Source organism: Lissotriton vulgaris, chromosome 5 (genome assembly GCF_964263255.1).
Source record: "Lissotriton vulgaris chromosome 5, aLisVul1.2, whole genome shotgun sequence".
In the NCBI taxonomy this organism is placed as follows: Eukaryota; Metazoa; Chordata; class Amphibia; order Caudata; family Salamandridae; genus Lissotriton; species Lissotriton vulgaris.
In genome coordinates this window covers 1,858,619,622-1,858,644,273 of record NC_141693.1, presented here as the reverse complement: position 1 = coordinate 1,858,644,273, position 24,652 = coordinate 1,858,619,622, and the positions used below count along the sequence as shown (strand labels likewise).

General features: G+C 47.4%; 2 protein-coding genes across 3 annotated transcripts in view; one reads left to right on the top strand and one right to left on the bottom strand.

The window, feature by feature from the left end:
* CDK12 (cyclin dependent kinase 12) overlaps nt 1-18,413 on the bottom strand; it is a 378,297-nt gene extending 359,884 nt beyond the window's left edge. The window contains exon 1 of the mRNA XM_086924346.1: nt 16,076-18,413. Coding sequence (XP_086780472.1) covers nt 16,076-17,106 — 1,031 coding nt within the window. The 5' untranslated portion in view covers nt 17,107-18,413. The remainder of the gene's footprint in view (nt 1-16,075) is intronic.
* Nucleotides 18,414-19,431: 1,018 nt separating this feature from the next.
* The window catches only part of MED1 (mediator complex subunit 1), a 459,486-nt gene continuing 454,265 nt past the window's right edge, over nt 19,432-24,652 (top strand). For both annotated transcript variants that reach the window (XM_086924345.1, XM_086924344.1), the window contains exon 1: nt 19,432-19,557. The gene's annotated coding sequence lies outside the window, so the exon portion shown is untranslated. The remainder of the gene's footprint in view (nt 19,558-24,652) is intronic.

Genomic DNA, 24,652 nt, shown 5'->3' with positions numbered 1-24,652 from the left:
GGTGATGGGGTGATGCGCCAAAGAAGTCTAACGTGGATGCTATTGTGAATGACTCTGCACCTACTATGAGAGAACACTTTGCTGGCATGTGCGAGTATTAAAGCAAGTTTTTAGTGAACTTTGTGACAAAAATGGTAACCCTTAACCCCTTCGCTGCGGCGGCTATTCCGCCGCAGCGCTAAGGGGGTGGGGCGGCCGCACGGCAGTTCCGTGCTTGAGACAGAACCGCTCCGTCACGGCTCGCGGGTGAGCTGTGCTTGTGACAGAACGGTTCCGTCACGAACCCGCCCGCCCATTAATTAGTCAGCGCAGGCGCGGATTTCGCGCCGCGCAGGCGTGGCGAGCGGGCCGTGATGGAACCATTCCGTCACAAGTACAGCTCACCCGAGGCTCGTGACGGAACGGTTCCGTCACAAGCATGCATGGGGGTTAAAGAACAGCTGAGGCACGACAATACCCATGTGTGGTCAGACAGGCAGCAAGTAGAATTAGAGAACATTAAGCAAGAAGTTGCACAGGCTCCCACATGGAGACCATTCTGCATGGGAAAGGAATGGATTATCAGTGGAGATGGCACTATGTACGGTATGGGTAGTGTACTTTCTCAAAAATTAGGCATGGAAGAGTGGAACTTTGCTCCCACACCCTGAGTGAGTCAGAAAGCAGGTATTGCTTGATTGAAAGAGCTTGTTGCTTGTGTCTGGACTATTGAACACTTCATGAACTATGTTTTGGGTGGTAAATTCATTTTGGAGGACAGATCATTAACAGTTGGTGAACATTTTGTCTCCAGGAGCTGGTTGGAATTCTATGGCACGTATTGCCAGGCCCACCTAGAGATTGCAGGACTACAGTTTCAAAGCGGAGTACGCCCGCGGTAAGAAAAATGTGATGGCAGATTTATGGTCGCGGTTACCATGATTGTAGAGTGGTACCTGTGATACAGGGAAGGATGAGTTGATTGCCTCCATTAAGGATGTAGCTACCAATGAATTTGAGGACATTTCAGAAGAATTCTGGAAGGAGAGTGACCAGAGGAAAGACAGCCCCAACCACCCAGGAGGGGGCCTCACCATCGCCCACAAGAGCACCCTACGCCCACCACCTCCAGCGAAACCTTCCCATCTGCCCAACACCTGCACTTCCAGATCCAGACCACCCCCAAAGCCACACTCCATGGAACCCTCGTCTACAGAACCCCCGGCCCCAGAATACCCTTCGCCACCACCATCACCGACTTAATCGCACCCCACGCCATAGCATCAACAAACTACATACTCATTGGAGACTTGAACTTCCACCTCGACAACCCCAGCGACCCCAACTCCACTATCCTTCGTGACAACCTCGCCAGATTTGGACTTTAACAACTCGTTAACACACCGACCCACAGAGCAGGACACACACTCTACCCTATCTTCACGGCAGGAAACAGCGTCCAATTCAACCACACAATGCAGCCCCCATGGACGGATCACCACTGCGTACACTTCACCATCAACAAACCCAGGGCACCCAAACCAGCCCCACGCCCATCACGAAGGAACTGGAGCAGGGTTACCGTCTAGGAAATTAACTCCACCCTCACCCGAGACAACTACACCTGGGCATCCAACGCAAACAACGCAGCCAGAGAACTCCCCAAGTGGATCTCAGACTGCGCAGACGAGCTCGCTAAGCAACCTCGAAAGACAAGGGCCCAGGAAAGCCGCCTGGTTCACTACCGCTCTCCAAGAATCCAGACACACCTGGAGAAGAACTGGAGAAACACCAAGACAACAGAAAACCACACCACCTACAAGGACGCCATGAAGGACTATCACTACCAGATCAGAGCCATCAAGAGGAACTTCATCCACAACAAAATCTTGGCCAACTCCAAGGAACTTTTCAGTGTCATTCAAGAATTCACCAACCCACGCAGCGAAGCCACAGACATCACCCCATCCCAAGACCTCTGCGACAAGCTTGGAACCTATTTCCACCTCAAGATCAAAAACCTATACAACAACTTCATCGACCATCCACCAGGCGCCACAGACCCCCCTCCCCCCCGAAACAGCAGCCAGACCACCATCTCCAACTGTACACCAATCACGGCCGAAGACACCGTCTCGCTAATGAAAAGCATCCACTCGGAGGCCCCACAGACCCCTGCCCCCCACACATCTACCACAGAGCCGCGGCCGCCATCGCACCTGAACTACAATGCACCATCTACACCACCTTCATAACAGGCACCTTCGCAGATGACTGGAAGCGCGTCGAAGTTAGACCCCTGCTCAAGAAGCCCACAGCTGACCTCACCGACCTCAACTATCGGCTCATCTCGCTCCTCCCCCTTGCAGCCAAAGTTGCAGAGAAAACAGTCAATAGAAAACAGACACGATTCATTGAAGAGTATGTCGTCCCCAACCCGTGCCAATCCAGATTCCGAAGCAACCACAGCACAGAGACCACCTTACTCGTCACCAGAGACGACATCCGCACCCTCCTGGACCAAGGCCACTCCGCCGCCCTCATCCTACTCGACTTATCAGCATCCTTCGACAGTCTTCCACCACACACTAGTCACCAGACTACACAACGCAAGCATACAAGGAACAGCCCTGGACTGGATCCGATCATTCCTCACTGGAAGAAGCCAAAGGATCAAACTCCCACCCTTCCACTCGGACCCCATGAAAATTACCTGCGAAGTCCCACATAGTTCATCACTGAGCCCCACCCTCTACAACGGCTACATGGCCCCCCTCGCAGCCATCGTTCGACAACACGGCCACAACATCGTATCCTCTGCTGACGACACCCAGCTCATCCTCTCCCTCACCAAAGATCCCACCACTGCCAAACTCAACTTCTAGAAAGGAATGCAAGATGTTGCAGTCTAGATGACCAACAGCTGCCTGAAGCTCAACGCCGAAAAGACATAAGTCCTCGTCCTCTGTACCACCCCTTCTGCATGGGACAGCACCTGGTGGCTGACCGCCCTGGAAGCCCACCTACCCCCTCAGACCACACAAAGAACCTCGGCATCACACTCGACTCATCGCTCACCATGAAAGTACAGGACAGCGCCGTCACCTCCAGCTGCTTCAACACCCTCGCATCACCTTCAAGCGGACCCCCCCCCACCCCCCCCCGAGTCAAGGAAGACAGTCACCCACGCACTCATCACCAGCAGACTGAAATATGGAATCGCACTCTACGCCGGCATCAGCAAGTCCCTACTCTGCAAACTCCAGACAAAACAGAACACCGCCGCTGGACTCGTCCTCGGTATCCCCCAACACAAACACATAATCCAACACCTACGAAGTCTCCACTGGCTCCGGATGGAGAAAAGAGACTGTCAAAATCCTCCCTCACACCTATAAATGCTCACACAACAACGGACCCAAATACCTTAACGACAGAATCAACTTCCATGTATGCAAAAGAAACCGCCGATCTTTTAACCTCGCACTGGCTGAAACCCCGCGCATCTACAGAGCCAGAGCAGGCGGAAGATCCTACTCTCACATTGCAGGTAAGACCTGGAACAAACTACCGGCAGACATCAGACGCGCCCCCTCCCTGAACACCTTCAGGAAGACCCTCAAGACCTGGCTCTTCGGCTAAACAGACCTGCAGACACTCCTCCCCTCACTCAGTACCTTGAGACCCTCGCGGGTGAGTAGAGCGCCTACAATTCCCCGATTGATTGTGACGGATCGGGTGAAATATGGCAGGCCACCAAGCAGTGCGTTTTGGAAGGGGGGCCCAGGAGGAGAGAAGTCAAACCAGAGTGGTTATCCACGTATTAGGCTGCAGAAAAATTGGTGGGTGGGGGGTAGTGTGAATTTATTTCTAACATGGGAGTACAAGAAATCATTCTCAAATTGGCTCACAAGGGTCAGTCAGGAATGTCCGCCATGAAGATTCTTGTTCGCATTCCTTTCACGTGGCCAGGAATGGATAGTAGGATACAGGCCGGTGTGAAATATGTGTGGGAATTAAAAAATGTTGCAGGTTTATGCTCTCCCCTGAAAAGTTCTGGGTGGCCCAAGTTGCGAAGGCAAAATGTGACTTTTTATAGATCTGGTCCTTTCAATTTTCTCCCTATGGATAGGACACCTGGTTTACTTTAGTTTTAATTGATTACCATCCAAAGTGGCCAGAGAACACGTTTGTGTCACAGGCTACCATTGGGGCAGTCGTCGAATTTTACAACGGTAGTATTTGTCCATGAAGGGTGCCTGTTTGTGTTGGTTACTGACAGAGTTCAACTCACAAGTGGAGAAACTGAAACTTTCCTCAAGCATTGTAATAAACGTAACTACTGCATTATATGAACCAAACGAAAATGGTCAAGTGGGGGGATTCAAACGTGTGTTGAAGGGTTATATAGTTGAAGCACATCATCAAAGAAGTGATTAGAAAAATACCCCATGCTTTCCAAAAGATTGAACACCCATTGCAGGTGGATTGACAATCTGTGGGGATCTTGGTCCATGAAGAGTGTATCATCCAGATATACAAAAAGGCACAATGCCTGTCCCCGCGTGTGTTCTACGACTGATTTGAAAACTATTGTGAAGAACCACATAACAGAGATAAGGCCACGGGTAAACTCAAAAGGTGTGGTGTCGCCAGATGAACCTCCTTCAAGTCCAAGCAGACAATCCAGTAGGAGGAGGAAGGAGAACATTGCAAAGGAGATGGATGCCAGCCCGCGCCCCCCCCCCACCCCCCTAAAGTGGCAATACCCCAGGCTCTCGTTGAACTTATCTAAGTTTATGACCGGCTTCTGCCCCAGTCTGACTTGACACCCAGGAAAATGTTGCTGTTAAAGCCGTAGGGATATGGGAGGGTTGGACAGATGTTCCCCTTGGAAAGCAGCGCGGCAATCTCAGCATCCACCAGCTCGGGCTCCTGTTGTGAGAAGTGGAGTGGTCTGGGACTCTAGTTTTGTTTGGGGGCATGTAAGAAGCTGGCTCTGTATATGAAAATGCCACTAGGTGGTAATACCCTGCACTGAGTCCAGAGATTCCCATAGAAGTGAACAGAGTTAAATGTACCCTATAGTGCTCTATTTTAAGAAAATGATGTTCACAAAAAGGTAAGTAAGTTTTTCAGGAAAAAGCATTTAAACTTTAAAAGTGGACACGTAGTGCAAGTTTTAAGCTTTGCAACGTTAACCTATAGGAGGAAAACAAGAATGCAGTTTGAAGGGATGTACTCAACTTACAGATTCAGTCTTCGAGGTCTTTACTCAACACCAGGCAGGGTTCAAATCCGTTCCAACAGTGTACTCGCAGCTGCACTGGGGCAGCGGGTGCAGAGGTTAAATTCGAGGTTGAGCACCCGATGTTTACCAATGGAGAATGGGGTTAAACGAAGTTGAGCGGCTCACAAGTGAGTAATGCATTGTCAGGGATCGATCTCCGGGGGTAAGGTAAGCACAAGGGGGTCCACAGGGCAGTACCAAACTTACGTCCTCAGCTGCACAGGGGAGACAGGAGCAGAGTGCCAACACAGCGTCAGGCGCCAAATGCTAACCAATGGGGAGATTGGTCTTGAAGAAAGGCTGCAGGCTCTGACCAGGAGGCCGGGTGAAGAAAACAACAGCTATCCAGATAGGTTAAGATGCTAGGGAAAGTAGGGACACCAATGGTAAAGATCCCCAAGGCACAAGGGGGTCCTTAGTCGTCTAAAAGCTCTTACTGGGCAGGTTGAGGTGAGTGAGTTTTCAGAATGAGCCAGGGGTAGGGGGGGAGGGGGGGGGGGGGGAGGAGAGAAGAGTCCAGCAGGGGTAAACCCACTGTGGACTCTGGCTAAGAAACGATGGAAAACCGTTGCAGGACCGCGGGCCACTAGGACTCGAGCAGTGGGCGTCAGATGCAGGAGGTGGATCCAGAGTACAGTTAGTTTCTTTGCAGATGGTTTCTTCTGGTCAGGTCCACTGTTCACAGGAGATTTGGAGTCTTTCTTGAAGGCACGCAGTCCTACCAGGGTTCTGAAGGTCACTGGTCTGCGGGGTGAGTGGCTCTTCTTTAACAAGGTCTTTGAGGGCAGCATACAGGCCGGTAGGGCTGGTCCCAAGTCAGTTGGTGTCTTTAGTCTTCTCTGATGCACTAATCTTCTTCATATGTCGAAATCTGATTTTGGGGTCTGAGAGAGCCATCTAAATACTAGATTTAGGGGGTTAACAGAAATGGACCAATGGACACCTTACCTGGGGTGTCTACACTCACAATTATGCAATCGTCCTGTGGGAGGGGGCATAGCCCTAGCCCCGATTTGATACGTCGCACCAATTTTAAAGATGGTGGGCACTGAAAAGCGTGCTCAATTTCGCCTCTCTCACGTGAGGTGTGGAGTTAGCAAAGGTGAGCACTCCTCCTAGCCTGAGGTTTCCAGTCAGTTTTAACTCCAAAAGGTTTGAGGAGGAGGTAATTTGCTGTTAGCAGCAGAGGCTGGGATCCAATTACAAAGGCCAGGTTGTGCTTTGTTTCTGGCCTCAGAGAGCAGAGGCTTTCGACCCAGGGGCCCAGATACCGGTCGTGGTGGTGGCAGGCTGCCTAAAGTCGGTCAGAGACCACACTAGGGTTGGGAGGTTTTCAGGGGGCACCTCTGAGGTGTCCTCTGAGTATATGTTTTAATAAGTCCAATACTGGCATCAGTGTGGGTTAATGAGTGGTTTGTCACCAAATACACCTGGATTCAGTGAAGCCATTATGTTTCTTGGGAACACGAGTAGTCCCGTTTCAGCCCATGTGCTCTTTATGGCTTCACCGATACTTATAACATTAAAGAATAGACTTAAATATTGTAGCGGCATATCAGTTCATATAGATTTGCCCACACCTAAGATATAGTGCTGTTAGAAATGGGGGTCTCTGGTTGGTAGAGGTAGGTAAGTTTGTCCAGTAGGTACCCTCACTTCTAGTCCGGGTAAGGGGAATAGACACTGGAGATAACTCCTTTGCACCCCCTGGGTAGCTCGGCACGAGCGGAAAAGCCTATCCCAAAGGCAATTTGTAAAGTATTTGTGCTCAAGACACACAGTAATACAGTGATAACACCACAAATGGACACTGTAGGAAGCTGGCTCTGTATATAATATACCAAATTGAGGTATAGTATGCACAGTCAAGTGGATCCACAAAGGTAGGCAGAGGTAAAAGTAGATAGCACCTTACTCTCTATTTGTGGGAGTGTGGTCGAGCAGTAAGGCTGTATCAGAGGGTCGTTTTAAGCATTTGTTGTACATGCTCAATTAGCAAAAGATATCACACACTCAAAGACAGATTCAGATCTATTGGTTTTGTAGAAAAATATTCTTTCAGCCATTTTATAAAACAAAGCAAGCCTGGAACAGCTATACAATAAATACATTATAGTAGTAATGCAGTGTGTAAACAGTTTAATTTGTCATTGTATATGCAGAATAGAATATTTTATTTGCACAATTAAAATTGTTGCAATACGTACAAAAACGAGTTAAAAGCACTTTCCAAGTACTATTAAAAAGAGGGCTCATAGCTGGCAATGCACTTTGTTATGATTGGAGTAGAGCTACTACTAATGAAATGTTTCTCATATACTGTACATATACTTTGTATTGGCCTTTTAGTAAAATGTCAAGTAGATTACTTCACAGATTACTTTTCTTACACAGTCCAGTATACCTGGATACTGCAGTGGGACATTTCCTGTACACAGGTAAGTAAAAATTTTGTGTTATTTAGTTACAGTTTTAAAGGCTTTATTAGATTTTCTAACTCCACACTTCGAAACGTTTCACAGAAAAACAGTCAATGTTATCCTATGTAGAAAAATAGGGTTATCGGTTCAAAGGTAAGTATTTTGTTGTGGGAGTTGGTGTTCTGGGGTAGACTCAGGGGTCCCCCAGGGTCAAAGATGCACTCTGGTTACACCCTTGGCGGCACTGGGGTGGCCGGGTGCAGAGTGTCGAGGCCCAATGTTATCAAAATGGGGCTTAGGGGCCCTCCGGCTGGTGGCTGCTGACAAGCAGGACACTGTGTTGTGGGAGAGCAAAGCAACTAGCCATAAGCTCAGGGTAATGGGTGTCAAGCCAATACAAATGGTGCACCCTCAGCGGCACGTAGGCTGCTGGGTGCAAAGTGCTGTTTTGGCATTGGGCACCCTGTAGCTTTCAATGGGAAGTCTCCAGTTTGCAAACAAACTGCAAGCTCGGGAACTACGGTCTTCTGGGTGAGACCACCCCTTGGAGGGGTAAGTTGGGATGCTGGGGGTTGGTCAGGAACCGTTGGTTGGGTCACCAAAGGCAGTTGGGCGTCAGGTGCAGGGGTGCCTTTTTGGGGCAGTATCTTCTTACCAGCTCATGGTCGTGGTTGGAGGGACCTTCCACTTTGAGGCTGCAGGCGTCGGCTTGAGGCAGGTCAGGGGGTCACCGGATCTTAGGTCCGGATCACCAGGGAGAACTCCTCTTGGGTTTTGGGCCATCTGAACGTGGCACAGGGCGTCGGGTGCAAACTCGCTGACTTTGCCGGACCTAGAGTCTGTAATCCAGTGTTCACTGGAGACAGTCTTTTCTTTTGAAGGCAGGGCAGATCCTCTGGGTTCTTGAGGCAGCTGGCTGGAGGACAAACCAGAGTTTTGCTTCTGCAGGTTCGAGGTGGGGACAGGCCGGTAGGGGGGAGGCCAAGTCAGTGGGCATCCTCATTAACTTTGGCACGGCTGTCTGGTCCTTCTTATTTTCTTATACTAGTTTCTTGTCTGAGGAAACAAGGTTATGGGGTGCCCCTTAAATACTAGACTTAAGAGGCGTTACAGGTAGGTAAAAGGTTGGGACAAATACACCCCCTATTACGGTCTTTTTTAGGGGGGGGGGGGATCTCCAAGACGTTACGAGTGCATTTTTCATTAAATCCCACACCGGCATCAGTGTGGGTTTAATGTGCTGAGTAGTTTGATACCAAACTTCTTAGTTTTCAGTTACGCCATTATGGTACTGTGGAATAAGTAATGAGAAACTCCCAGCACCATAGACTCCTAAGGCCAGCACTGCACTTACAATGGCTAAGAATGGAAAAGACACTGTAGGGGTACAGGGCTCATGCTCCTGTACCCTCACCACTGGCAAAGTGCACCCAGCTAGAGGGGTGGCTGAGCCTCTAAAGGCAGCCCTTATAGGCCTTCACTGGTCACCGTGCCCTGGGTACCTGTGGTACCATTTACGAGGGACTGACCTGTGGCCAGAGATGCCAATTGGGTTTTGTTTTCAATGCAGTTTTAGGGAAGGAATATAGGCACTGGCTACCTGGTTGGCAGGAGCCCAGGGCACACTCAATCAAAGAACATCAGCAGTGCAGTAAAAAGTGGAGGCAACCATGCAGAAAGAGGGCACTTTCTTACAGACACTACACCAGTTTGGAAAAATAAAGTATCTTTATCTAAACTCAACAAGACCAACACTGCAGTGGCAGGCCTGAATTACCTTTTCAGAGCTACTCGTGAGGGTGGCAGAATCAGTGCTGCAGACCACTAGTGCACAAAGAACAATTGATGGACAGAATGCATAACGATGTCATACATTCACCCCAGTACAGAGATCTGGGCCTAACTCAATCGTTTTTTTTGCTCACCATGCCATTCCAGTTTGGACTCTGCAATATGCAAATCAGTATTGACCCTGCGCCTAATGGGAGCAGTCCAGCCCGAACTGCCGGGCCAGGTCCTCCCTGGACTGAAAACAACCATCTTTTTGGGAAAAGAAGGAGCACCAAATTCTTTGATCCACCAGTACTCTGTCCATATTGAGTCGCTTTTCCAAAAAAGGATGCTCTTGGTCTTTCCTCTATTAAGTGGTAAGCAATTCAGCTTCATATAGTAGGAAACTACAGACAAAATGTCACACAAATGTTTTCTGGCTCTGTGCAACAGATACCACGAGGTACCTGTCATCAGCGGAGGAGAGTAGGTCAAAAGAGTGATCCTTTACAAACTTTGCCATTGGGGTTACATAGATATTAAAGAGTGAAAGGCCTAGTGATGGTCCTTGATGAATTCTGCATGTGATGTTACCAGCCTTGGATGAAACAGACTTGAGTTCTGTAAGCGAGGAATTCAGAAAATCAGGCTAGGTCTTGCAAATGAGTAACTATTTCATGTAGCCTCTAAATCAGAACTGCATGATAGATTGTGCGACTGGCCTTAGAAAGGTGTAAAAGGAGGAGAGCCACAGGTTGACCTTCATCCATGCAGGCTTTGAACACATCTGTGTCTACCATAAGGTTGGTTTCTGCCCAGAAGAAAAAATGAAGATCTGAAAGGGATGTGGAATTCCTATAGCCCTACGCCCAGGACATATTGTTTGGGCTTAAGGGCAACAAGTTTTCATGTGTATTTTGTCCTTGGGACAACTAGGCCCAAACCCCTGTAGCACAAACCCTTTGGCTGCCAGATTACAGCACCACATTATGGATCAGGGAAGGGCGTTCTCTGCAGTTAAGGTAATATTTGTGTCCATTTGTTAATGCTGTTAAAACCTGTATTATGGTTCATTAATTGGAAGCCTTTATTATTAGGGTGAGCGTTCTAAGTAAATGGTGTAAGCTCTTGCTGCACTACTGACAGTGGTTCCAGTATAAACATGTGTTCACATGTTTTTAGGTCTCGCCTGAGCCAATGCGCTTGCGCATTGCTCTGGCGAGATTATAGTAAGGGGAAAAGAACAGTCTACCAAAACTGCAGATTAGACAGTTCATGTGATCTATGCGTATGCACAACGCCAGACATGTCACACACCACCATTTGTCTGAGCCTCGCATCAGACTTCAAAGGCTGCTGCTCCCCCGCCCTCAAAGGAATGCGCTCCCGCGCCCCAGCAATGCAAAGAGCTTGTCTCCGCCTGCTCTCCCGTGTGCTTACATCTTCCTTCCTTGGCTCTGGGTGTTTTCAGTGTTCTCCCATTCAGTGCCTTCTCGACACCGTACTGGATTGCTGTCCAAGCCCCATCCGCCTGCTCTCCAGTGTGCTTGCATCTTCCATCCTTCCTTGGACCTGGGTGTTTTCCTTGTTCTCCCATTCAGTGCCTTTTCAACCCCGTACTTGATTGCTGTCCAAGCCCCAGCCCTCGCTGCCTCTATGATTATACACTCTCCCTGTGTTTTCCTGTTTCCCCCTGCTTTTTCCCGGCTCCATCATTCTGTGCTTTGATAAACTGAACAGGCTTTGTAGCACTCAACCCTGCATGTTCTTAGCTTCAGTCTCTGTGCTGCTGAACCACATCACTCGGGGGCACCACCACGCCACTCGGGGGCACCACCATGCCACTCGGGGGCATCACCCAGGGACACCACCACATCACTCGGGGGCACCACCACATCACTCATGGGCACCACTCGGGGACACCGGCACATCACTCTGGGACACCGGCACATCACTCTAATACACCACCACATCACTCTAATACACCACCACATCATCACTCAGCACCACAACAGCACTGTCCTTGCTTGCTACCAATAAGCATTGCCATAGCCAATAGGACTCGCATAAGGAAAGAGTAAGCTATTGGCTTTGTGAATAACAATGCTAATAATTTATATATTTTCAAAGCCAACACATTTAAAAAATGTGTCATTTACAATACCAATAGCTCACACTTTCCTAATGCGAGACCTATTGCATTGCAAATGCTTGTTAAAGTTTAGCAATATGAAGCTATGTATAATGCTCCCAGAATGCTGTCTGATTTGATGCAAATAGTTGCAGAAGCTTGAAAGCAAAATGTATGATTCTTTGCTTTCAAAATAAAATGTTCATTAAAAAAAATGAGGGAAAAACAAAACATTTCGCTAACCTACTGTGAAATTTTAAGTACCATTTCTTTGCAGAATCATTTAGTAACATATGCTGATGCATGCTATTTCCCAAAAATATTCATAATGAAAAATCTGTGTAACCAGTTTCAGTAAGATTATGGGACACAAAAATAAACAAGCATTGGCAAAGCTAGGAAGTCTGAAATTGGTGGTCATATTTTTAGTTTTGTCAAAGTATGAATTGTTTTGGAACAGTTTTTGTAAAACCTTATTGGTGTGGGAGCTGCCGGGCCGTCACCATTACAATACACATTGCCAAAAGCAAAAATTGTTTTTGGTCTCAAACAGCACACACTGCCACAGTAGTTGCTGGCACTGAGCAAAACTACTTTGTGTCCCGATAGGCTCCTTGTGAAAAGCAGAAGGCTGCCACTCACAGAGAGGAGAGAGAGAATTTTAATAAACGCAAAAGGTCATGGTCAACGCCAGACCAAATTAGGCGCCCAATTATTTTTTTTTAAAGTCTCAATAGTTCACCCATGGTATATGTCCTTGCATTAAGCGCAGATATATGGCCTTCGTGAATTCCCAAGAATTTCCTGAAGTAGGACAAGAAAAAGTACTCTTAGAAACTATTTGTGAACTGCACTTTAGCATGTGCAAATATGCATGTGTAGATTTGCTCATGCGAAAATCTGAGTGTTTGCAAGTTCACTATTCCTCCAACCACTTTTTTACCCAACTCTGGAAGAAGAGTTACATCTGCCATTGTCAGGGGTAAATTTCCAACATTTCTCAGTATGGGAAAAGATTAGAGAAGAATTGTTCAAAAAAACCTTTAAACATGCAAGTTAGTAGGTTTGCTCAGACTCAAAAGGACATTCTAACCCTGGAACTATTGCTTACCACTACCTTTAACCCCAGTATGTAGATTATTGAAAATGTGGCAACATAAGGGGATTTCAATTATTCAGACACTACTATGGTATGAACCTGGCATAATCAGAGATCGAAAATGTGGCAACATAAGGGGATTTAAATTATTCAGACACTACTATGGTATGAACCTGGCATAATCAGAGCTCTTATATAATGAGACTGCTGTCATAATTTGTCTCCGCACTACATGGCACCAAAGGGACAAGTGGGTTTTGTTCCATGGCAAGTAGATTTATGGAGCAACCTGTCCCATGCACAAGTAGATATTTTATTAAGTTCCAAATCCTTGGATCTGGAGTTCCTGGATTTTAAGAGACTTCATATTTTCAAACTAGATAACATATATACCAACACATAAAAGCAATTGCGCCAACATACAAAAGAAATATGAAATATCAACATGTTTTCTTCCTAAATGTGGATGTCTTCTGGTAACGTGACATCCTCAACACGTGATGGTTAGTGAACAATAGACACTGATTATGATTCTATTAAAAAGGAATCTCTCAGAGCTTTCAAAATTCTAAAAGTTTCTTTACCAAGCTTTTCGGTTTTAAGCCAAAAAGCACACATCTTTAGACAAAGGCTAGGTGAACTTTAAGTTCAAAAGTAAAACATGAAAATTATGGTGTGAGATTACTAATTGCGATTGGGTATTTAGGTGAATATTTCTGGAGAGTGCCAAGTGGATAACTAAGAATTATGTGCTGCAGTATTTTTTTTTGGGAATGATCGGTAGAATACTTGAATGAATCTCAGCCACTGGTAATCACTCAAGCCACATCACAGTCCATCTTTTTGCCCACCGTGCTACCTCACATTAGAGCCAAGCATATGCAAAGCAGCCTTGGTCTTGCTCAAATGGGAACAGTCCAGGCCGAACAGTCTACTCAGGTCTTCTGACCAAGCAACTTAAGACCAGTGTCACCCCTAGTTGGGTCTCTTCTGTCAGGTGCAGGACCAACTAGGGAGAAATCAGTCTTGACCTGCTTGTGTTCCAGATCGGAGAGAACCTGGCTTAACAGTTGGGACCGGACTGTTGCACTTGGAGAAGGCAAAAAGAACAATTGATGACAGAATGGAGAACAATGTCATACATTCACCCCAGTACAGAGATCTGGGCCTAAATCCATTGTTTTTTTGCTCACCATGCCATTCCAGTTTGGATCCAGCCATATGCAAATCAGGCTTGACCTTGCGCCCAATGGGAGCAGTCCAGCCCGAACTGCCAGGTCCTCCCTGGACTGGAAACAAGCATCCCAAGACCAGTTTCGGGCTTTCAGCCCTCATCAGCCAGGATAGTTTGACTCCAGTGGCATGGAGGGCACAGACCCACGTCTAGGCATACCCGTCCCACTCGGGGTGACAAATGCAAAAAGAACAATTGATGGACAGAATGCAGAACGGGATGCTTGTTTTCAGTCCGGGAAGGACCTGGCCTGGCCTGTTCCCATTGGGCGCAAGGTCAAGACTGATTTGCATATGACTGGGTCCAAACTGGAATGGCGAGCAAAAAAAACCAATGGATTTAGGCCCAGAATCTCTGTACTGGGGCGAATGTTTGACATTGTTCTGCATTCTGGCCATCAATTGTTCTTTTTGCATTTGCCACTGGAGAAGGACCAGGTCTGATTTACATATTGCTGGGTTTATTCGATATGGCGTGGTGGGGAGGTCAAATGGACTGGGATACAGCCGGAGTACTTCTCAATGGCTGAGATTAATTCAGGCACACTACCCATCATTTTTGTAAACTACAATAAGAATGAGGTGCAGCAGCACAAGTAGCTCAAAGCTACAAACAGGGGCATAACAGTGGAGCTCCTGGCTACATGTGTGAGAGCTCCAAAATGGTTAAACTTTTCACCAAATGTGTCTGCCTTCACATGACATGGCACACAAGTTTAACTTCATAATGTACAACAGGTACCTTCACTTAAACATAACAACGCCGTAGTGGGCGCCTGCATGCTGCCCCGACTACTTACTCTATATCAGTCTGGACTTGCATCACTTGCTATATATCGGGCTAAGTCCTTTCGCCACATCACAACTGAACAAAACTAATATCCATACCCTAGAACAAACGCCTGTATCCGTAACCTAGAACAAAAGCCAATATCCGTAACCTAGAACAAAAGCCAATATCCGTTCACTAAAACCCAGCCAATATCCGTACCAGAAAAACCACGCCAATATCCGTACCCAAGAACCACACCAATGTCATGAAGGCAAGCAGGTTTCTGAAACATATGAAAATATACATATTTGTTCAACTCAAGTGTGAACACCAACTTCACATCCATTTTCACACCCACAATCATCCTCCATTTGCCATGGCAAAAGACTAATTCATAGTCACCTTGATTCTAAATGTATTCTGGACAAGTAAGACAGGGAAGTGCTACATATCACAGCTTTCTTAGCTAAAGCTTCCAGTTTAATCTCGCCCTGGAACAGCTGCGTGTACCCCACTAAACTAAACAAACTTATACTCTGCACCTAAAAACATAATCGGTCTATATTAAGTCTAGCCCACCACTTAGGTCACTTTCTAGAATATCTACATCGACCACAAATACATTGAACATCTCACAACCTCGCCTCTCATTGCTGGTGTACTTCAGCAATGTAATTCATCGATACAAGACTAGACATCATTCTCTCTTATTTCACCAACCTTTTCTAGATTAACATAACTGATTTAGTGAAAGTAGGTGATTCATAGTGCAAAGTATTAATTAGGATTGTGGATTATTCGCAACAAAACTACTTCTTAAAAATAAATTTATTTTGTGTGCCCCATTTACCACAACTGAGGATTGGAGTGAGGCAGTTACATTTTTAGCAGGCCAATAACCCTGGTGCACCATTCTAACCACATACTAAAAGACAGAGTGAACTAGTGTGGATCCCTCCCAAGTGACAGAAGGGATCAGACCAACCCCACACTACACAAATGGACGCCCAGTGTGGTTTAACACTACTATCTCGAAAAGTGCCTCTCTACCGCACAGCTGCTACAGTCGCCAAGTCTGGTACTACTCAACCACCTAGTCTGATAGTAGGGCTCTGCATTATATAATATTCCAGCATCGTTATGATTTAAAACAGCACTAGGATCTGAGACGCATTAGATTACGGCCATTGAACGCCACCCTGGTGCCATGCTGGTCAGCAAAGCTTCTAAATGTATTTGGATCACCCCCAGACACGATGAAATAGGAACTTGAGATACCCCAGGCCCATGGTAAGAACGCCAATGAATGGTAGAATCAGGAGCGCTACACAAACCTGTGTGTAAAACCTCAGTGTAAGACAAGTCAACCAGTTCTACATACCTGACTGCAGGACTTCGACTCCGGGAATGCTTAATCCCAAAGGGACTGCTGGAGCGCCGGCGGCTGTAAGGACTAGGAGACCTCCCGCTGTACGATCCGCTCCCACGCTCATAGCTGGAAGAGCGCCGCCTGCTGTATGGGCTGACCGACCTCTGCCTTCGACTATATGGACTGGGAGAACGGACACATGTTTGGTAGGCTGCAGGCTCCTTGTAGGAGGGACTAGGAGATTGCCTGCGGGAAGTGCTGGTGGGACTCTTCTTGTACATGTCATAGTTGCTGGAAGCATGAGAACGTGGTGGGCTAATATCATAGTCTTGGCAGTAAGACAAGTCATGAGCACTGTCGCCCTGCTTGGGGCTACCAGGCCATTTTCTCCGAGGGCTCCTTGCTTTCCGTTTTGGGCTGTCTGAGGTCTTGTACCTTTTTGATAGGTCCCTTTTTCGGTGACTTTTGCTGCGATCCTTATGTCCTGATTTCAACTCTCGCTCTTTCCGGGCCTTCTCCTTCCGGACCTTTTCAGCTAGTTTCGATAACTTAGTCTCCTTATTGCTGCTTTTCGAAGACTGGGAAGGTTTGCTATATTCCTCATGCTCTTCGGGCGGTCTCTTGGACGATCCAGATGGTCTCTCCTTGATCGAAGACGACTTGCTTGGCTGTTCTGTTGCTTTCTCTACCCTTTTCTCTGGTTGTTTCCCTTTGATCAGCTCTCGGATTCGCTTGTGTCGATGCTTGTGCAACTTGTCGCTCTTTTCAGCAACCTTTCTCTCATCGTTTTCTCGCTTCTGGAGTCGGAGGGCTGTCTCATCAGGAAACGTGTCAGAGTCCGAGCTAATATCATCGTACTCAACTAGTGGCTTTAGAGTGGTAACCATCACTGACTCACAGCCATCCTTTAAATACTTGGCCTTGTGCTTTTTGTGCTTGACGATCAGCTTGTGCTTCTCCTTGCTATTACTTTGCTGGGCGAGGGCCAAGGACGAGGACGACCCACTATCCTTCTTTGCCCCATGTCGCTCTGGGTTTGGCATTCCTCTCCTAATTCCAGAGAAATGGAAGGGTGTGTATCTGACCTCTTCGCACAGCTACTTCTCTGCTTGGATCACAAGGAAATGTCACACTTTCTTGATTCACGGCAATAGCTGTCCTGCTCACATTGACATGTCTGTCCTTGATACAACAACGTTGCTCGGCAGCTAACCCAGGGTTTCCCTGACGCTTCCATGCGCAGACAATGAAGGATGCAGATTGCTATGGCACGTTGCTCCGTCTCAAACTTGCTGTCAGAATTGACTTCTGACTCAAGTCCTTACAGCTAGTTGTATAAGGAGTTATTTGTACAAGGCAATCTGTAGCACTTCACTGAGGTGGTGGCTCACCTTAGTCCCTTGGCTCCACCTTCTGTAAGCGCTTGCATCAATGCGATAGCGAGTTTTCTAATAAAAGAGTAGTTCTTCCTTCTCTGTGGGGCATGGGTAACCTGTAAAGACTGTTAATTACATCCCCCGAGTCTTTCAAGGCTGTTGTACCGGACAGTGTTCTCCTCCCTCTCACAGAACACCGCCCTGCTTCCCAGTGAATCCCTCGGTCTGCGTTGGAAGCACTTGTCCCATTGGGGGGGGGGGGGGGGGGGGGGGGAGAATGCTCTTCCTCGTTTATGCTTCACAATACTGTCCAACGTGGTGTTTAAGAGGCGGCCTCGTTCTTTGAAGGATCTTATAAAACTGTCCTCCCTGGTGGGGAGTGAACGGCAGCCCCTCGACTCCTCATTAGGGAAAGCTGATAACTGTCGTGAGTCTGCACCTTCACTCTTCTTGACTAGAGGGTCCACGCTTTCTCCAAGGGGACCACCACTGTGGCCCTCCTCAGAGGGCCTCTTCTCCACCCTCCTCAGGGCAGGTTAGTACTTTCCTAACTTACTAGGGGAGTAGGGTTTCTGCACCGGAGGTTCTACTTCGGTACCTCAGGGGCTCCTCCCCTTCCCGGGACCAGGCCCGGACTGCTTCTCAGTTGCTATCCCTGGCCCCTACTCTCCCGCTTGCTGGTAGGAGTATCGCGCCACTACTCCAGGATGAGGAGGCCTGCTTCGCTGCCACGGCCCGGGACACAGGCCGCTTTCACTGCCTCCTGTGGCTCCGTCACTTCAGTCAGATCAGAGCGGCGCTAGGGTTGCACACTGAGGAGAGACTGCGCGAGCTCCCGCGAGAACTGGCTGCCTCGCGAGAACTCAACGGTCGTTTCCCAATTCAGGTTCAACAACAGAAGAGTGCACCACTGGAAAGAGGCGAGGTGAAATACCGAGCCAACTGACGTCGGCTGCTAACACACTAAAAGCAACTCTTGACAGGGATAATAAGAAAAAAGAAATGATCGTTTCCCTGACCATGGAAACAAAAGAAGGACATTTTTTGTGGCACGCAGACCTTCACTGTAGCGCGGCCTGCCATCTTTGGATAGTGACGTGTTTCTTAACTCTCCCATTAATTCCAGCATTGTGAATTAAAAGTTTGAAGTGCACCACACGTATGACATTTTGCCAAGTCAATGAAATATTTTTCGCATTTATATATTTTTTAAATTGTGAAATAATTAACACTCAGGAGGACGATCAAAGTTAGACATGGAGTGGTTAAAACAATTTGCGACATGCCTCTCAGAGTCACACTCATTTCTCGTCTTAGTGCTTTTGATCGTTCGGCCTCGGACGAGGCTTACAAGATGGCTGTCTTTCTTGCTATAATGTGCCAGTTTTTGGGGGCCGGTACAGGCAAAGCTCACATTGAGTTTACTTTGCGCATGTTCATCTGCGCCTGAGCATGTCGCGTCGTGTAGCCATATTAGGGATAGGCAAAACGTCCCTATACGATGGTCCACTAGGTTTATATGAAGCACCGAGCTGTTTGCCTGACTTGGCGATGGCCGTCATATATGCCATGCTGTCTCTCCAGCCACCTTGTAGGTATTTCAGTAATTTGGGATCTCACTGCATCACTTTTCAGAGTTAAAGTATACAACTGGAGTTCATTAAGATTGTGCTCGGTTGGGATTTAAAATCAAATACGTTAAATTAACAAAGAGCCGGTGTGGGGACCGAAAGCTAATTTGCAATACAGGTTATACATTGATTAGCCCTGGAACCTTTTTATGCTGGTTACAATAAAACAATATTTTTGTAGGTTTCGAGGCTATGCCAAGCACCATCCGTGCTACAGGTCAAAATGGCGGCCCCGCGTAGATAAAACTAAATTGAAGGCTCTCTCTTTCTATATCTTAAGACTAAACGCTGAAGATTCCACCATTATTACGGATATTTTGTTCATAGAAGGACCGCATTTTGTATTCTCTAATAAAAATGTAATTAGTTAATTTCAAAATCTCATTTCCGTGCCGCCAGAGTGCCGTTGGGCGCGGGAGTTGCGAGCGAAAGTCTCGCGAGAGCCTAGAGGAGGATGTGATTGTGCTCATCAGCGGTTGCGGCACAGGTACTGTGCAGGGTTGTTGTGTCTTCTGCTAAACCTGGGCATCATGGAGGTCAGAGAGGGAGACAAGGTGGTCCGGGGACACATAGCAAGAGGAAGTGAATTTGCCGCTCTTGCACTGGGTTGTTTGGGAGTATGTCCTTGCTAGTAACGGGGTGTTGGGCCTGCCTGCTCCCTACAAGTCTTGCCATATTTATATACCTACCTATAGTATGGTTACTAGTTGTAACTTTTGTCTATGATCAAGCATGCGTAGCCCTCAAAGTTATACTACGATTTTCTAGAATTGATTGGACACTGATCTGAATAACCCTTGTTTTTAAGCACTATTATATTCCCGTGCGTGTGGTTCCACATCAATCACCCCTTCCAGAACTGTTGCTCATGTGTGCGCCACCTTTACATGCACCCTGGTAGTAGTTCTTCCACGTGGCTTCTTTTTTTGTTGTAACAAAGTATGTATGTGGATTCAATGGGGTGATAGAATTGTGTTGGGGAGTGTGTTCTCTAAAAGGGTTGCGACAATGGAAGCCTTACTCTTAATGCTTTACCCATTTGATGCAAAGCAGTTGGAGATTCGAAAGTTTTTATTGTGTACATTTTGACAATCACATCCATACATAAAATTGCGCCGGTACGGTTACTCGCATACCACTGCAGCTACAAGGTTCCATGAGACGGGACATTTTGTAGGACGACGGGTTTTACAGAAGGAGGGAACCAATAATAAAATGTTATATATTACACTATATGTTATTAAACACATAACCGATGTAACACACATTCTTCCCCTTACCGAAATCAGTTACGGAACTTTCTCTAGTACTGTATTGTTCAGAATGGTACTCTCGAGCAATCTTTTCACCTCCACTAGGTTGTACCTGAAGGAATCTACATTTAAGTGCGTGAATACCAGAGGGTGTCTTGGTGCTAGAATTATAAGAAAAACTTACCAAGGAGATTTTCGGTTAAAGAGATGTGGAAAACAGCAGTGATTTCAACTGTGAACTCCTTCTAGACATTTGGCAACTCTCATCACACTCTGCAATATCTGCTGTCCCGTGTGATTACACTCCTTTTATTCACCTTTACAACTTTTCATAGGTGTGAAAATTTAGATGGACCTTTTTCCACTCTCACTGGCAATGTGATGCACACAATGTCTCCCATGTGCAGATTTTGACATGCAACTCTGCGTGATGCATTGTACCTCTGCTTAGACCTCCACTGCTTTCTCGCCACTCTACTTCTGATATTATCGTAGTCGACGTATTTGCAGCAATTTTGCCCCCCAGATGTTTTTAGGGCAAACACATGTAGTTCGCCCATATCTGCCGTATCATCACTCTGGTCTGGGTAAGGGGATCAGGACAAAAAGTCTGCACATTTGATGTTTTTCCCTGGAACATGTAATACATTGAAACAGTACTCCTGCAATTTCGAGCACAACTTGGCTATTTTAGCTGTGGCGTTCAACCCGGCGCCTGGAACACCATACACCTGGCTTTTTGAACATTCCCACTATGCCCTATTTTTGGCTAGACTCATGTGAGAAGGTGGCCTGATATGCAGTGGTCACTATTCTAGTGAACACTATGTATCAGTCCAGCGACCCTTATTGATGATTGGTTGTAAGTCAACCTTATAGACCAGCTATCCTAGTAGTGTGGATACGAGCAGTCTAAGGCTAAAGACTCGCGAGGGCGTGTTAAGCCAGCTGTTATACCACATATACCCCTTGAACACCAAGTGAAAGGACACCACACAAGTGTTATGAAAATAAACAGATATTTATTAAGAATCACAACAGCCCTGTACTCTTTATGAGGACAGGGTACTAAGCACAAACCAAAACTCTTACAAAAATACTTAAGTTAGCACAGTATATACAAATGCCCGAGGGGCACGGAAAACCATATACTCTGAAAGTGGAATGCGAAATTACTAGCAGGTAAGTACAGTACTAATAGGCTTTGGAATCGCTAGGACTTGACTATAGAATCGTTAGATTACTTCTAGGAGACCCAGGGGACTCGGGTGCAGTGTGTGCACTCTCACGCGAGATGCGGGACAAAGTCTATGGTAGCTAGAAATTGCAAAGTTAGTGTTCTCGGGCGAACCCGACCTGGTAGGAAGAAAACTAAAGTAGATTCTGACTCTTGGATACTGAGGCTATGCTGGGGCACCGAAATGCCGAAGTTACCTAGCCCAGGGGCTGCAGCTGCATAGGACTCAAAAGACGTCGGGAATCCTCGTAGACGGACCAGGAGCCTGGAAGAAAGAAGTTGCTGGCAGGCGACCAGTGAAGAAAGTTCGGTGGATCCAAGCCTGGATCGATGGAAGATGACACCTGAAAGCAGAGGGGACCTAGTTCGAGACTACTAGCCAGTAGTCAGTGGGCACCAGGAGGGCACCGGATGGTAGCCACCTCGACTAGGCGAGTGGGTGACGCTGTGCTCGAAGATCTCACGGACCAGGAGGCGTTGTCGGCGACCAGGAAGGAGGAACGAGCTGTCCCACGAAGATTGAAGCTGTCGGCGTCGCTGGACCCAGGATTGGGCAACAAAGCCTTGGCAAATTCAAGCCCACGCGGTGGACCTAAAATGGCGTCTGGAGTGGACCAGGAGGGTCCGGGGTGCCTCTCTTGAAGAAGGAAGCAAGGGCCAGTCTGGAGCGACCAGAACAGCAGCAGTGATGTCGTCGGGCGTCGTCCAGAAGGCCACAAGCCAGCCTGCTAGTAGCCAAACAACGCGGTGCACAGCAAACAGCAGAAGGGCCCCACGCAGATCGTGGAGATGCAGGGAGGCTGATCTTGGGTGCTGGAGCTGCGCAGGGTCGGGGCATCTCGGACCCCAAAGCACTCACCCGTGGAGGACATGGTGGGCTTGCAGTAAAGATGTCGTGCAGTCTTGGCGATCGTCGGTCCCTCGAGGTCTCGTCGCACTCACGGTTCTCAGCTTGGCTGTAGAGGTCAGAGGTGCCAGGGAAGCCGGGTCTCGTCGAGCTGGGTCGTCGGATTCGTGATGAAGGACTTGCAGCGGACCGCAGTGTTCTTTAGGATGGTGCCTGCGGATGCAGGGTGACTACTCCTTAGCCACAAGGGAGAATCTCGAGGAAGAAATCTTGAAGTCCTTTCGCAGAAAGTCGTGTCTTGATTCCAAAGATGATCTAATTTTAACAGGGGGCCCGCTCCCATCTTTATACTAAAAAAGGGGGCTGACCCAGTGACTAGGTCCTGCCTATGGGTGGGACTAGGAGGGGGGTGGTTACACCCCTCTGCCATGCCGGACTTCCCCAGGCCAGGGGCTGGTGTGCCCCTGGAACTGGTTCTGACCGGCCTATGCGTAGTGAGCACCGGGGTGCCACTCAGCAGTCACCTTCCTGAAAAGCCCTGCCTACCCAGGATACACAAAACCATGTCTGGGGCGGTGCTAGCACCGCCCCTGACAGGAAACCCTTTGTCCAGGCTCCCCTCGCTGGGAGGACTCCCAGTTGCAGGGGGTCAGACTCGTGTCTGTGGTGGCAGCATCCATTTTGTGGAGCTGAGGCTTCGTTAACTTTAACCGGGGTTCACAGTTACATACATGTCGTGTCCCTCTAGAAGGGTGGAATGCTAACCCCGTCGCCAGAATTGGCGAGGGGTTAGTATTCCAATTCGTATGACACCTTACTCGACATGTTTTGATAACGCAATACCAAAGTTAGCATTTAACCGCGAGGATTATAATGCACTTAAGAGTATATGGTATGCGTTATCATGGAACAGCTATTAGGACTTGGTTCCGCAAGCTGCAGACAGGCTCAGCTCATGCCAGAGCACCATCTCACACGATTCCAAGCACTCTGCCTTCAGGATTGTCAAGGCCTGCCATAGGAGTGACTGATAGGAATCTGTGTGTCCATTTTAGGGTTAGGTATAGGTATACTACACCTACAGCAAAGGGTGATTACACGACTTTGCCCCAGCTGTCATGCAGCCAGTTGTGTCAAATTTAGGAGGCCAGTCAGGGGTGACATAATACATGCTTCAGTCCCTGGCAGCCCTGGGTACACCCATGCCCTGAGTTACAGGGTCTGATAGGGTGGCCCAGTACCAATTGGAAATGCACCTAGGGTACATGGAATCTATTTTAAAGAGAGAGCAGTAGGCCTGGGGTCCTGATTGGCAGGGTCCCAGGTCGACTATGTCCAAAACCAGCTAAAACACAGGGCAAAAAGTTGGGGCAACCATAGTCAGGAGGTACCTTCCTACAACTCACACCTGCTCAGTGTCAGGATACCCTTCTGGGTGATAGTGCGCTGTACTAATCGGCCTAATATAACTTTAGCGCTGTTATTATTTCTACATTTAAACACACACAAAAGTGCCCCCTTCTCAGACTACTTCCAGTATAATTTCAACTGAGACCAAATAAACAATATCTTTAAATCTGATCCAGTATATTTATTTATACCTCTTAGTCGTGTAATTTCATACAAAAGAGTTTCTAGTGGCAGAGAAAGAATACACAATACAAAGGGTTACTTACAGTCTTATTCAATCAACAATTAACATCAAACATTACAAAAATATCCAAGAAAATAACATCAAAAGACATCCAACAAACAGTGCAAACAACAGTTCATCGGTTTTGCAATACACTAGACCATTTCCATAGTCACAATTACTTTTTCTTAAAAAACGAACTAATTTGTTAGAAGAGCAACACAACATGTATCACTTGATCAAAAGACACTAGATGTGCTAATTGGCTCTTGATGGATTTGCCGACGCGTTTCAAGTTCGGGCCATGAGTCCCCAAACCATCATCAGGGCTCTGTTAGTCGTCTGTATCTTCCTATGTGGGTGACCACTGGTGGCTTCTATCGGTGGATAAGCTCTTTTCTTCAGATCTCAGATGGTGCACCTTTTTTTTTAAACTCTCCGTCTACGCGGGCTGGCGCTGAAAGAGGGGCGGAGGAATTTCTGTGTCTGTTTACTTTAATCCTGTCATGTAGTCCACTGTGATAGTGCAGCTGCGCTGCGTCGTCTGTTCAACAGCGACGGCCTCCTTCACCTGTATTCTTGTGGAACGAGGTGACGCCTCTCGTCCCCATC